The sequence below is a fragment of the Galeopterus variegatus genome, unplaced genomic scaffold (genome assembly GCF_000696425.1).
Source record: "Galeopterus variegatus unplaced genomic scaffold, G_variegatus-3.0.2 Scaffold525, whole genome shotgun sequence".
NCBI lineage: Eukaryota > Metazoa > Chordata > Mammalia > Dermoptera > Cynocephalidae > Galeopterus > Galeopterus variegatus.
In genome coordinates, this window is record NW_007726636.1 from 515,428 (window position 1) to 530,840 (window position 15,413).

General features: G+C 54.9%; 1 protein-coding gene across 1 annotated transcript in view; it reads right to left on the reverse strand.

Moving 5' to 3' along the window:
• Positions 1–15,413, reverse strand: part of VAC14 (Vac14 homolog (S. cerevisiae)) — a 119,366-nt gene that overhangs the window by 47,639 nt on the left and 56,314 nt on the right. The window contains exon 13 of the mRNA XM_008569718.1: positions 9,135–9,291. Coding sequence (XP_008567940.1) covers positions 9,135–9,291 — 157 coding nt within the window. The remainder of the gene's footprint in view (positions 1–9,134; positions 9,292–15,413) is intronic.

Below are 15,413 nucleotides of genomic sequence, written 5' to 3' on the forward strand. Positions count from 1 at the left end.
GCAAGTCAAAATCCTTCACACATAGCATCTAATTTATTCCTCAAAATAATTCTTAAAAATACACACTATTGTCATTCCCACTGCATACAGAGAAGCTGTGAATTAGGCTGAGGATTATCAAAGCCACAGAGCTGGTGAGCAGTGGAGTCTCTGACCCCAGCAACTCTGCCATCCTGCCCATCTCTTGGACACTGGTGTTTGGGCAGGTTTGGGGTTCTCAGGTTAGGAGGTTGTGCCTTGCTAGGCAGGAGAGCAGAAGATGACATAAAGATCAAAGTCAATGTCCTGCTGAGCCAAAACTGAGGACAGAGAGAAAATGACACCATCAAAAGCAGTGGAAAAAGCACCTGGCTGCAGCTCTCCAGAAACTCTGGGAGGCCACTGGGGGAAGCAGAGTGACCAACAGAGGAAGTTGGGGCCATCATTTTCCAGGCCAGCCCTTCTCTGGTCCAGGAGCCCTTTGGGAATGATGACTTTCTCCCTGAACCAAGGAGGGATCAGCCAGGCACCAGCACAAGACAGGCAGGATGTGGGGTCTCTGGGAACCAAGCCTGGCTGTGGGACGGCACAGTTCCTAGAAGCATTGGCTCAAAGCATAAAACAAGTATGTGTGGAACCATCCAATCACAAGCAAGTCTCAGAGGAGCCTCTAGGGGCTGACTTCATTAGATGCCAGGGCCAGGAAGAAGCAGTAAAACTCTCCTCCCAGGAGTTCTGTCTTTTTGGCTGAATTCAGACTTCCTCTCATGGTCCTGGGGAACTGGCTGGGAACTAGCAAAGGCGTTTTTCTGTTTTGTTTTTCCCAGCTGTGAATTACGCTATGAGGGTTCCTCACCAGGAGCCACACCTCCAGACTGTACCGTCCTCTATCCTGAGTACCTTCTAGACAGCTCCCGTGAGCTGTGAGAAGGGTGAGCCCTGAGTGGGAAGCCCAGCTCAAGGGCAGGCCTCGTATAACTTCTTGTTTGGATTGCGTTATTCTGGGTCCTTGCCCAGAACAGCCTGGATTGGGAGGTCCTGAGTGATTCTGGAATGGCAAATGGTCTCTGCTTCCTGGCCCAGAGGGGCTGTTTGCAGAATCAAGTGTCACATTCTTACAGATTGAGTTACTCCAGGCCCAGCTGGGGCCAATCTCTGAAGACACGGCTGCCCCGCCTCATGAGGTCCCCAGGCCCAGCGATGACTTTGGCAGCCCTGTGGTGGCCTGGCTTGAGGACACAGGCTGCATGCCCACCTCTCCCAAAGGCTTTTCCCAAGTGCTCGCTCCTGAAGGCTCCTTGTGTCCCTGCCCTCTTCTTGCTTCTCTATGTGCACCCCCGGGCCACCCCACTTCCAGGCCTAGGGCCACTTAGGCTCCAAAGTATTGCAGTGGACCAAGGGGTCAATGTAGGGAGTAACCACAAAGAAATCCTCCCCAACAGGGGCCAGAGTCTCCACTCCTAGGGGGCTGGGTGTCTTGGGCAGTCACTGGGGAGAGGTGTGGGGCTGTTTTGGCTTCATGGAGGCATCAAGCATGGTGTTTAAGCCTCAGTTTCCTCACCTGTCAAATGGGGGCAATAAAAGCCCCTATTAAATGAGACAAAAAATCTAATGTACTGGGACTGGGGCTGCTCAATAAATGGGACTGCTCTTGTTAGCAAATGTCCCATATGCCAGAGCATGGCACGGCAGACTGTTCTCATTCTGAGTCTTGGACTACATGACTGGGGGCTGGGAGATAGTTTGGAAATGTCTGAATGGGGAGACTTCAGATCTGGGACAAATTCACAGTGTTCTGTCAAGACGCTGAGAGGAAGAGAGGGGGTCACCTGTGACCTTCCCACCCCACATCCAGGGAGATCTGCTTCCCACTTGGCAGATAGATAAAGACGGCAGAAGAGAAGGCTTGAGGCTGCTCCAAACTCATCTCTGATCTCCTTAGCCACAGCCCCCACTCTGGGACAAAAATGGACTCCTGATGTCCCGGCTACATAGTGGCCACTGGGACGGTGGTCCTTAGCAGAAGGCAGGAGGTGGGCAGAACCTCATCTGCGAGAAGCCATGTCAAGAGACTCATGTTCTCGCAGTGCAGCCCTGGCTTGCACTGACTGAAGACTACGAACAGCCAGAAGCCGGCGCCTTCCTGAGACTTCGCTGATAGGAGGCCAGGGCATGGTGGGAGCTTTGGATGAGCTGCCCAAGGCCGTGCCTGCTTGGGACTGCAGCTGTCAGGGGTGAGACCTTCTGCCCTCTAGAATCCCACCTGCCAGGAACACCAGGCCCTTGAGAGGAGGAGCCTCACCAGGACAGGGCTGAGGGCCTTGGGAAGTGCTGGGTAGAGACTACAGGTCTGGGCAATACTTCCTGGGGTGGAAGCTGGTCAGGGATCCTGCTTGGGTGGGCTGGACAAGGATGGAGAGCTGTCTCAGTGCTCTCTGTGCACAGGGTGAGGCCTATTAGATGTCTTCCAACCTCAGTTTCCCCCTTTGCCCACCAGCCACTCTGCTGACATAAGCAGCCCTCAGGCCTAGCTGGCTTGAGATGGATCTGAGAAAAGATGTTCTCAGGCAGGGCTGCAGGCACAGGGGGAGGAGACAGGAGGACTGAGAACAAACCTGCCCCAGGAGTGTTACTACAGGAGTGACAGGCCTCTCAGCTCCCCACTGCACTGACTTCTGCCTCCCTGCAGCCTGCTTCTCCCCAGGGAGAGCTCATAGCATCTCCGTTGGTCACTTCCGCCCACCTCTGGCTCCAGCACAGTTGCACGCTTGACGAGCTTGACAAGTGGCTAGGAATCGCCTGTTTCTCAGCAGCTCTGATAAAAGCTGGGCCCTGGGTTGGGTGCTGCACCTTCATAAGGAAGGGGCAGAGCTGGGACAGGGACTCCGAGGTCCCGATTCCAGGCCTGCCCTCCAACATTATGCCCTGAGGATGTGCTAAGAGGCTTTGCTCAGGCGGCACTATGGGCAGCAGAGTCTTTCAGGCCCACTCGGGATGGTGGGCACGCTGCTCTGGCTGGGGTTGGGGGGTGCGGAGGACAGGGCTGGAACAACCTGGCTATGCATCTCAGAGTGAAATCTGGCTTGAGGAAGTAACCGCTTGAGCTAAAGCCGACCCTAGCTATGCATCTCAGGAGAGACTGGAGGTATGAAAGAGAGCCCCGTCCCTCAGAAGAAGGCCGTTCTGCCTTGCATCTCTGGTTTGGGCGAGCAGTCTGCCGGCTATGGCAGGAAGTGCATGTGACTGTGGCTGGCTGGAGGCAGACAGATGCTGCAGGAGCACTCTGTACACACCATCAGGCTGGCGGGGTGGGCAGCCAGGGAGCCAGCTCTGCAGACGCAACTAAGTGGAACCTGATGTGGTGACATGAGAATCTGCAGAGCGTCTCACAAACAACCTTCCCTGGGATGTTTTGGATTGAGTTTTGTGGCTATGACGTGAAGGAACCTCACATGTCAGGATAAAAATAGCTCTGGCTTCAATACATAACGTGAGTTACAGTTCAACAGAACCAGATGAAAAAACATTAGCTGCCCTGCTTGGGCTCTGCGAGGTCCCTGCTCCACTCCCTGCCCTCCCCGTCACGCTCTCTGCCGGGGACAGGGCCCACGTGCCCGGACAGCCCCGATTGAATATGCATCAGGATCTGCGGCTTGAGAACACAGAGGAAGGACCAGAGGCTGCTCAGAGCACCCGCAGTCCAACGGGCAAGATCAGATCAAGGCAGCAACACCTTCTCCAAGGCCAGCTCTTCACTGTGAGCCACTGCAGGGACAGAGTGTGATGCTGTGCCTGGCACAGGAAGTGCTCCACGGAAAAGGCAGAGTGATTAAGAGACTGGTACAGAGCCAGGAAGGATCGGGCAGGGAAGGGCATCTTCCCCACAGGATCAAGTAGCTGGGAGGCCAAGGTCTTGGTGGTATGGAGTCTGCAGAACTGAAGGGGGCGCAAACCCACAGCTGTGTGGATGCTGTAGTAATGGCACCCTGGGGACCCAATCCAAGAGGCAATCACTTTTCTACCTGTGGGCCAGCCCAGCTGAGACCAGAGAGGACAGGAGAGCCTCGGCCATGCCCCACATCCAGGAGGCTGTCCAGCTGCTTGGTTCAGAGACAGAGATAAGCTAATGGGCCACAACAGGGCCCTGGAGGGACTTCTAGCTGACACGGCAATGGAGAGGAGCTGCATGAGTTTCTGCCACCAGCAGAGAGCTGCTGCTGCTGCTGTTGCGGGAGCGAGGGCTGGGGCCGAGGGCAGCGCTGGGGACAGGGCAAGTAGGATGGGAGTTATGGCTGCCTCAGACCAGTCAGTAGGGCTGCCGGGGGCTGGCTTTCCACCTGGTGACACACGGAGATAGGGCACAAGAGGACACCTTCCTGGGCAGAGCTGCTAGGGGAGCCCCACACCCGCTGCTGGTGACAAGGTGATCACCCTGATGCCCCGCCTTCCATCATTTCAGCCAACTCTGGAAAATGGGTACTGACCCTTACTGGGTGCCTGAGGCTGGGGTTCAGAGCTGAGTAGAACACAGCCCCCATGGTCTGAGAAGGTGTGTCTCAAACTGAGAAGAGCACACGAGTCGCCTGGCAATCCCAGTGAGCTGCGACTGAGTCTGGGAGAGCTTGAATTTCTGCATTTCTCACCAGCTGTGGGCAATGCTGCAGAGCCACAAACTGCATGTTGAGCAGTGGGGGGAACAGCTGTGAACCCTACCACCCACCCAGGCACAGCGTGTGATGAGGAACAGGGAAGCAGGAGAGACTGGTCTGGCTGGCTATCTGGGAAAGCCTTGCCAAGGAGGGGCCATCGAGCAGGGGCCATCAAGCAGGCCCGAGGCATGCAGAGGATCTTGCAAAAACCAGGACAGAAGCAAAGGCAACCCCTCACAAGCACGGAGCATTTATCTTAGCTCCTTCCTTCCATGCAGGAGCTCACAGAGCCCCCAAGTGCCCCATCACCCAGTGTACAGAGGAGGGGGAGGTGACACTGAGGCAGTTCACTTGCCCAAAGTCATGGGCTAGGAGGGCAGAGCCTGGTGTGCGGGAAGAAGGGCCTCCAAGGCTCAAAGGGCAACAGGAAAGGCTTTCTGGGGGCTAGGAAGTGGTCTGGTGTGGCCAGAGGAGGTGGAGGGGCAGGGGAAGGACAAGAGATGAGGCACTGCCACGGCCTGAGGCCAGAACAGGGGCACTGAAATCACCCTGAAGAGGACTGACACCAAGAAGTGCCAGGCTGTGGCCATGGCCTAGCACCCAGAAGAGCAGAAGCTTCCAGGGCTGGGCCAGGGTGGGACCCTGTGCACTCCCGCCCTCTGAGTGGAGTCTCAGGCTAGTTCTCAGGCCCAAGCTCCTGGGCCAGCATCAACCCTGTCACCATCCCCAGTGGAAGTGGGCATGACAACAGCACCACCTCTCAGAGCTGCAGGGAGGAGTCCAGGGGCTGATCCACGGGAGCCTGTCTGTGCGAGGCTCAGAACTGCGCCATCCTACCATGAGCTTGGCCAGCGCTGCAGCCGCCATCACCAATGTTAGTGTTGTTTCTGGGGAAAATGTCCCAGAGGTAGCTTTCTGGGTTTTTTCTAGAACTTGTTTCTGTCTGCTGATATTTGGCCACAGTGGCCTAGGCTACGGGAACAAAACCGAATCAGAACATTGCATTTTTGCCTGTTTTTAGAGCTAGGGGTTAACACACCTTGGCCAAGTGAACCCTGCAGGGTACACTGATGTGAGCAGTTTTTGCCCCACTAAGAATGGGCCTCATGGCAGGCAGGGAAAGTCAGGGAAGACTGGGTTCTAGGGGCAAATCTTGACCCTAGACTGCCACACTGCTGCTGTGCTTGGCCAAGGATCCTGCAGGCTGGACTGCTCTCCCCAGGCCTGGTCGCTCCCTCTCTGGCAGCAAAGGATGTCCACGCCCTGGGAGGGCAGGCACATCTCTAACAAGGGACTGATCCCAGAGGCCTCCTTGGTTTGACTGAGTCTTCTGTGCAGGCTCAGGGTCAGAGTGGGCCTGCAGGCCTGTTTGCCATACCCTCTTCTCCTGAGCCTGGCAGGGCCTCTGTAGACTCCCCAAGTGGAGTCAGGGCAGAGAAGGTACAAAATTTGGAGCTTAATCACAGGGGATCCAAAGGGTGGGAGAAGGGAAAACGTGGTGTCTCTCTGCTAAAGCCACTAGCCCGAGCAACTCCCCCTGCACCCTATGGCCCTGAGGTGGCTGTCTTCCCCTGCCTGGGGCTCTGCACCTGCTGGGAAGGAGGGAGGTGGGCAGGAGTCCTGAGACCCAGGACTCTGCCCACATGGCTCTGCCCTCGAGGGAGGGATGTTTACACTACACCAGGTGGGAGGAAAATGCCGTATGGGCGACTCTGCTTCTCGGGGCCCTGGGGACCACTGCTGTGGTGCATTTAGGCCAATGCAGCAGCTATCCAGGCATGTGATGGGCCTTGCTTCCCCATCGCTGCAAGCGATCTGCACCGTTTGAGTTTAAAGACCCAATACGCAGGCAGAGCCATTTGGTTCCCTGCAGATGCCACTGACTTCATCTTTGCAAGGCACCCTGTCTCCTTTGCTTTCCAGAAAGTCCCCTCACAGGGGGTGGGGTGATCTACCCTAAAGAGATACAGTACTGCAGCCTGCAAGTTCCCAGAGCTGTGCCCCAGAGAGCCAGAGGAAAGCAGAATCCAAACAGGAAGAGGGTCTGGCCTTGTAGCCTCGTTCATATGCACGGCCAGATGGAAACAGACAGAAGGACCCCCTTGCATGCCTGAAGAGCAATCTTAGAAAGAGCAGCTCAAGGAGGAATGAGTTTACACTTCCTGCATGCTTTCTGACCTGAACACCACCCTGCACATCCTCAGCGCCTGGCAGGTGCCCTCCTGCGGCAGCCGAGGTGGTAGGGGACAGGGCACACTCTGGCTTCTTGCACTCTTCTATTACTGGTTTGAGCTTTACCTTTTAAAATCATGGACCTGTTTGTGAAACTGGATGCCAGCTGTGGACACGCACATGTGAACATATGTGGATCTGCCTGGAGGGTCTCACATGTGGGTCTTGAAGCCCACATGTGGGTCTCAGATCAAGAGCTAGTGGTCCACAGAGTTGGGGATTCTTGAAGCAAGAAGCATTATTGGCCATGGGTACTTTCTTGGTATTCTTTCCAGGATGGAATTTCTTCCCATCTGGCGTACTTTGTTGTTTATCTATGAATTCAGAGTGAGTCCCTGGCTGACGGGAGCCAGTCTGACAGCCTTGGTGAGCTGGGCAAGCGTCTCTACAGCCTCAGTCTGGTTTGCAGCCCATTGTCTTGGTGGGGCCAGGAGCTGGGGTTCAGAGTGCTCTATCATGCAAGTCCCCCTGTGGGGCAGGGGAACTTACCCTTGTTCCCAAGCAACTGCAAGGGCTTGATGTTGCAGGGCCCTTCAGGGACCCCCTGGGCCAGACCCTGTGGCCTCAGGGCACACATTGCACCCTGTCCAGTCCTACTGCCCACAGCAGGAACCCATGTCACAGTCATCAACTTCTTGGTGCCCAGGAGGAAGAGAAAAAAACACCTTACAGATGAAGGGGTGAATCACAGAGGGTCCTGGGAGATCCAGGTGTCCTGCCCTGGCCCCAAAGCTGTGCAGCCCTCTCACAGCTCTCTGCTTCTACACTGAGACGCAGAGAAGAAGCTGCGGCACCCTCCCCCCGCTGGACACCTTCTTGTGGCTGCCGCCCCTCTCCTGGTCCGTTCTTATTGCCCCTCCCTTCCGTTCCTCTCCCTGTCTCTTCACGCTCCCACTCCCCATCTCTGGCATTCCCGCCATCTGTCCTGGGGACTTAACGTTGGCCCCTACGTGCTGACTTGAGGACACAGGATGGAGAATGAACTCCTGTGACGAGGGACAGAGGGTGGGAGCCCTGGCAAGGGTCCCGGGGTCAGTATGTGTGAGCCACTTCCCTGACCAACTGTGGCGACTGACTGCCCAGAGGAAACCAGGCTCATCGGAAGGAAATGACTGCATCCTGGGCAAGCGAGAGAGGAAACTGAGCTGCCTGCACTGCAGCCCCCACCCCCTTCCCTGTGCAGTCAGAAACAGCGGCAGCCACAGCATGCACGGGAGGTGGCCTGAAGCCAGGGCTCTTAGGCACCACCCCACTGTAGGGGCTCGGGGAACCCTTGGCTTTCCGTGTTGTTGGGAGATGTCTGTAATACAAGGGCCTGCAGCGGCTCCACCTGGCACATCCTAGGGTGCAGTTGGGCCTACAGGGCTCTGGAGACAACCTGAATTTCTCAGGCACCAGGTCTGGTCTCTGGGCCACACAGGGCTGACATGGCTCCCACTGGGGTGCAGCAGGTGTTCTCAGAGCCTGGGACCAGCATGGTCGGGCTGCAGCAGGGAAACTGCTACTGAAAGGCCCCACACCTATGTGACACTTGGCTCCTGCATCAAGGATGCACTGACTAGAACCTGGTGCTTGAATGTCAAGAGGCCCAAAGGACACAGAGACACCCAAGACTCGCTGGGTACCCTCCTACCAACTCATGTCCCTGGACATCATCCAGGACTGCATGGCTGGAGGGAAGGGGTGTCTGCTTGGGAGTTACATGGGGCCAGGGAGAAGAGCCGGCCTGCTTTCTGGAAGGAACCCAAGGGGCGAGTACTAAGAACAAACGACACGGCCACTTTCACCTGCTAGGACTGCCTGGAAACAGAACGTGTGCATGACCCCTCTCCTGCCTGGGCTGCCTGCCATATTGAGAGCTATTTTTAGCTTCTCAGTGAGGAAGGAAACAGCTGCCTAGTCGTCTTCCACCTGGAGACGCAAGACCAAAGCCCCTCGATTTGACTGGGGAGAGATGATCAGTTGCCTTAAATGGTTTTGCATTTAGCCAATGCCTCAAAAGCATCAAAGGTGCAGGAAGATGAGGAAAGAGAGCGTGAGGGTCTCTTTGGGGGGCTGCTGGAGTGCAAGGTGGGAGGTGAACAGAGGGTGAGGTCTGCCACCTCTGGGGCCTCTTGTGCTGGCAGGTCACTGGTAGGAAACCCACTGACCCCTCACACTGAAGCAGAGCTCGGGGGCTCATGAACAACAGCCCAAAGGTCTGCCATGGTCCAGGACGAGGCCCAGCACCAGCACTTCCAGGGCCCCTGAGCCAGAGCCCTCGGGAATACTCACCAGGAGTGTTCAGCAGGCTGTTTCTGCTGGGGGTGGGTATCTGGAGCTCTGAGTGGCTGACCCGGAGGTCAGGGCCATCGAGTGGGCCTGGGTCATCTGTCTGGCCTGCGGGGGATGAAGCAATTTCTGCTAACACCTCCAGATCCTTCAGGATAACCTGGGAGAAAAGCAGAGCATAAGGGATGAGCTGTCTGCGGCAAGTTGCGCTGACCTGGTGAGAGGTGAGTCAGAAACAGAGAGCAGCCTGCAGGGATCAGCAGGGTCTGCAGATGACATGGGCTGCTGAGAGCCACCAAGCCCATGCTGTGAGAGTGCTCAGAAAAGTTTAATGAAGGATATGGGCTGCAGAGACCATAGCTGGTAGGGGACAGGGCCCCTGGAGGGAGGCAGCTAGAATCTGTGGCTGGTGAGCTGCTTTCCCATGACCCCTCCTCCCTGGTCCCCTGAGCAGACCTGAGGGGTCCCCAGAAGATGCAGAACTCAGGTGCCAAGGTGCACTCTGTGCAGTATGCATCCCAGAGCCTCTGGGCTGGGCAAGGACCCATTCTCCTCCAGCCAGCATCACGCATTTGGCATGCAATCTCCTCAGCAGCCATCCTGGCCTCTTCTAGGTTGGGCACAGCACTCATTTACACAGATGCCACCTCCCACTGTCTACTCATGTCCTTCCCTTTGTCTCTCCACACTCACCAGCACCGAGACCTGCTCTCAGCACCGCCAGAGCCCCTACTCTGTGCCAGGGGCTGAAGAAGTCAGAATCAGCCCTGCCCTCAGCCTGTTGGGTAGACAGAGTAGTAAACTAATCACCAGCACACAGTCCTCACAAGGAGCCCAATACCACCTGCCCTCCCCTGCATCGGTATACGTGTGACTTAGCTGTCCTCAGAACATTTCTATTTGCTGGACCAATGGGAAACGGATCCATGGTGGCGGAAAAACATGGCTGCCAAGCAGCCCAGTCAGATGGCATGAGCAAGGATGACCCCTGCACCTGGGCCAAGAGCCAGGGACCCTGGATAGGTCTAGGCCAAGACGCAGGCAGGGCCCAGGCTCTGCTCCCATTGAGGAGGCTCTTTGCTTTAGCAGTGGGAGAAAGACACAGAGGAAGGAGGGTGGGGTGGGGGAGCAGGGGGCCCAGCAGTGGTAGCGCTGCGCCATCCGATACAGCGGTCGCCATGCACCTGCCTTCGCAGATGTGCACAGGCCACGCACCCAATGCTAGGCTCTCTAAACAAGCCTCTTTCCAAAGGTCGGGGAGGGGGAATGAGACCAGGGCACTGGGGTGGGGGAAGGTAGGGGAATGACTCACCCAAAATTAAACAGGGAGGCAAGAATCAAGCCAACAGATGCTCATAAAGTTAAACGCAGGTATACTCCCACTCCTTGGTAGTTTCGAAGACAACTGGAAACATATGTCCACAGGAACACTTATATGAGTGTTCATGGCAGCATTATTTCCTAACAGCCAGAAAGTGCAAACAACCCAAAGGTCCATCTGCTGATAAATGATAAACAGAATGTGGCATATCCACACCAAGGAACATTATTTGGCAATAAAAAAGGAATGAAGTACATGCTACAACACGGATGAACCTTAAAAATATTTGCTAAGTGAAAGAAGCCAGTCACAAAAACCCACATACTGTATGATGATTCCATTTATGTGAAATGTCCAGAACAGCAAATCCACAGAGACAGAAAAGAGATTAGTGGCTGCCAGGGGCTGGAGGGAGGGGGGACAAAGGGAGTGACTGCTAATTGGTACAGAGCACAGGATTTCTTTTTGGAGGAACGAAAATGCTCTGGAATGAGATAATAGTGATGGTTACACAAATTAGATAGTAGGGATGGCTGTGAAAATACCAAAAACTACCAAATTGTGTACTTTCAAAGGGTGAATTTTATGGTATGTGAATTGTATATAGATAAAGCCAAAACCCCAGATCAGCGCCATAACTCCCAATCCAGCAGTGCTTGCGAACAGTTTGCTCTTGCTCTGCCCAAAGCCCCAGGTGGCGGGGTCCTGCTGACTCCCTATGGTCTCACACCCAGTTCAGACCCGCAGGAGAGGAGGGCTCAGGAGGCGACTGCGTCCCTTCACATCTCTTTGCAACTGTGAGCTCACCATGCCCACCTGCATGTGTGTTCTTCTCGGGTCTGTCTGTGCAGGTTGGACAGAGGCACACAGCCCTTGGGCAGCAAACCCTGGTGGTCAAATGTAGCAAGTGAGAAAAGCATGAGCCGAGAGCCAGCCCATGGCTCACTAGGGAGAGTGTGGTGCTGATTACACCAAGGCGGCGGGTTTGAATCCCTATATAGGGATGGCCGGTTAGCTCACTTGGGAGAGTGTGGTGCTGATAACACCAAGTCAAGGGTTAAGATCCCTTTATCGGTCATCTTAAAAAAAAAAAAGAAAAGCGTGAGCCGGCGTGATATCTGACTCCATGACAGACACACTGACCCACACCAGGTGTCCTATCGGAAAAGATGCTCAGGAAGAGCCACCAGCACCTGGGAGGCCTGGCCTGTGCAAAGTCACTGCCACCCCTGTGTGGCTCCAGGGCCAGGCCACAAGGGAGAGGGAGGCCAGAGGAGCAAGTGGTCCTTGCTTCTGGCAGAATTAACACCCCCACTTGTCATTAGTCTCTCATTAAACATGAGAAACCTGAGGCTTGGACAGTCACCTGCTCAGGGTAACAGTGAACCTGGGTCTGAAACTGGCTTTGTGGCCAGACATTCCTGACTTCCAATCCTGTTCCTGCCACTCAGTCACCTGACCCTGGACCAGTTAAAACTCTGTCCATACAACCACCCCCCAACATCTACTGAATCCACTGAGCAGCTACCATGGCCTGGTCTTTGCTGGCTCTAGGAGATGCAAGGCTGAACAGGATAGGCTCTGCCTGTGATGGAGTCACAGCCTCATGGGGAGACAGGTGGTAAACATTAGCTAATAATACAGGGGGTCTTCAAAAAGTTCACGGAATGATTCATATTATTGTTCATTCATTCATTATTTGTTGGCAGCTGGCCGGTACAGGGATCTGAATCTGTTAACCTTGGTCTTACAAGGCTGTGCTCTAACCGAATGAGTTAACCGGCCAGCCACGATATTATCTTTTAATTCAAATTTTCCACAAACTTTTTGAAGTACCTTGTACAGTGCAAGCTCTAGGGAGCAGCCACTTGGCCTAGGGGGAGCCTGCAGGCTTTGGAAGCACTAGAGCATGAGTTTGCCAAGGGAGTGAGGTGGGAGAGCGGCATTCAAAGTGTTCTCTTAACTAGCGTAAGGTACTCATGGATGTACAGAAATACAGGGCACAATCCAGGAAACTAAGATTTGGTCTAGCCCAGAGTGGGCATGGGGCAGGAATGGGGGAATGACCAGAAGTCAGGCCCAAGTGGTAGGCAGGTGCAGACCACCGAGAGCTTATGACCCAGACGAACAAGTCTAAACTTCGTTGTGCAGGGGATGGGGAGCCTCAGTTTCCCCATGTATGCAAATGGAGATTTGACTTGCAAGGCTGTTCTGAAGATTATAAGAGATACTTTACGTGCAAAGCAGAAAAAGCAGGCCTACCAGAAAGGGTGGCTCACCACCTTGATGACAAGTTTTTGATCTCACAGCTGAGCTGTTCGCGGCCCTGACTTAGTGAGTAGGCAGGGACTGCAGTGCCTACAAGGAGGGCTTCCAACTCCACTTTTCCACTGAAGAGAAGCCGCATTGCCTGTCTCTGTACTGCAGCCTTCTGCCCCACTGGGGAGCGCAGCCAGCAAAGCTGCATATTTCACATTTTGAATTCTCTTATTTTAGAAAGTTTAACACCAAACGGCAAATGAATGCAAATTACACTTCAATTGCACAATTAAAAGCGGAAATGTTGTCTACAGGTTCCTGCAGTACTCCAGCCACTCCTCTTATGCTTATCAAAGGATCTGTCCCTGGTCCCTAAGGGCTGGCAAAAAGCCCACAGCCCTGCCTGGGGCAACATCACTTATGACAGCCCTTCTGGATGAACTTGCAGCCCTTGGTGTGTGGACAGGAACCTCTGGGATGAAGACAAGGTGATCTCTGTGGCCTTGCTTACTGGGCACCCCGCTGAAGGCCAGGAGGAAAGGCCCCAGCACTGTAGACACACTGCTCAGCCACTCCTGCATCAGTTTCCAGAAAAATGGCTAGTTCTTCCAGTGAGCAGGCAGGCTGGGCCCATGCCTGTGGTTGGCCTGTAGTCCTGGCTCTGAGGATGGGGACAGGCTCGAAGAAAGCAGGAGGAAGGCACACCAATTAGTATGCACTACACAGCTTTTTGCAAAATGAATATAAAACACTTGTGCTTTCTTTTTGTGTGAGAGAAAGAAGGGGAAAGAGAGGGAGGGAGGGTGGTTATAAGAAAGCAATATTCTGCCGGAGCAGGAGCGCCTGTCATTACCATGGTAACAGGCGGGGGTGGGGAAGGCCCATCAGCTGGTCCCTCCTGGAGTGGAGAGAGCTGGCCATCTGTGGAGTAAAGGGTCAGAGTTGGTGGCAACTGGGTGTGGGGAGCATCTGACAAGGCAACTCTGAGGGGAGCCTTGGGGTGAGGGATGGGGGCTTCTCACCCTCCACAGCATGGGCAACAAAGATGAGGAAGCCAGGGGATTCCTGAGAAAGACCCCCAGTCTTGGAGGTGACTTTACCCCAACAAAGGGCATGTTTCGGTGTGGGAGGGGAGTCACCTTCTGGGTGGGGCCGCTGCAGGCTGTCACCCACACACTGCATTCCAGCAGCCAAGGACAGTCTCTCTTGGATGGCAGGTGTTTCCCTCTTTTCTTTGGTCCATCCAGGCACTCACTGTTCCAATACTTTGTCTATAGACCCACCCTGGAAGGCCACTTGGAGATGGGGGCTCCCTTCTCTCACTCTTCCCGAGTGCTGTGGCTGCTCCTTTACTACCTGGGAACAACTGGAGCCTAGAGACTGGCTTTGCAAGGCCAAGTCCCTAGGCTGGGAGGTCGTCCTGGCCTCCTACCAGGACTGCTGAACATGAAGTCCCAGGGCGAGGCACTTGGCAGATGTGGAACACATACCTGCTCACCAGGCAGGGAATGGAAGGTAGACACTTCTGAAAAGCTCCTGCCAAGGGGGATGGACGGAGAGGCCTCCCACTGTACTCCAACTACTTGTCTTTGTGAAACTTTTTTTTTTTTTTTTTTTTTTTTAAAGATGACCGGTAAGGGGATCTTAACCCTTGACTTGGTGTTGTCAGCACCACGCTCAGCCAGTGAGTGAACCGGCCATCCCTATATGGGATCCGAACCCGGGGCCTTGGTGTTATCAGCACCGCACTCTCCCGAGTGAGCCACGGGCCGGCCCATCTTTATGAAACTTTTGTCAAAGATTTGCATGGGCCACTGCTTNGGGGCCTTGGTGTTATCAGCACCGCACTCTCCCGAGTGAGCCACGGGCCGGCCCATCTTTATGAAACTTTTGTCAAAGATTTGCATGGGCCACTGCTTGGCTGATGAGGCCCTTAATGTAAACTGGCTTGGCCTCCCAGCTCACGAAGTGGGAACCCCTACGTTGACAGGAAATCTCTAAGCTGGGCCCTCTCCAGTCCTGGCCTGGAGGAAGCTGCAAGAATGTTTGCAAGGGACACACTTGGTGCTGGCGGGAGAGGTGAATTCAGGCTAGAGGCCCTGGAAGCTGAGGTCTGGCTGGTGCAGGCCACTGCCAAGGGCTATCTGATGCCTCTGCCCAGAGCAGTCGGGTCGCAGGGTGAGATCTGGGTCAGGTCAGGCTGCTCCTTATTCTTGTGAAGTGGAGCTGATATTGAGTGCAAAGTCATGGAGGCCAGGCATTCACGGAACACCTTGGAACCTTCTGCTTCCTTCCATGCAGAAGCCAGCGGGCTAGGCCTTGGCAGTCCCTGACCACAACAGAATGGCTCCTGCTGTCCTAGGGCTTAGGGAATCAGTTAGAGAACTTGCCCTAGGAAGCCAGGCTGCTGTCCATAAAGGGTTAGCCGAGGGGAGACAAGGGAGGGCCACAGGGGCTCCCACGGGCCAAGAAAAGTGGAAGAAGGCACCCAGCACCAGCTGGCACCAGGGCTGAGGCCTCCACCCTGGACACAGAGTAAACATGGGCTGCAGAGAGAGCAATCAGACCCTGGCCCCAGCCTGGGAATGGGGTGGCATTCCGAGAAAAGCTCTGGTCTACAGCCCTGCCTTCTGCAACTAGGAAGGAAAGCATTGCCTAAAAGAACATTTAGATTTGGGGATGTGAGAGAGGATTGCTTAGGC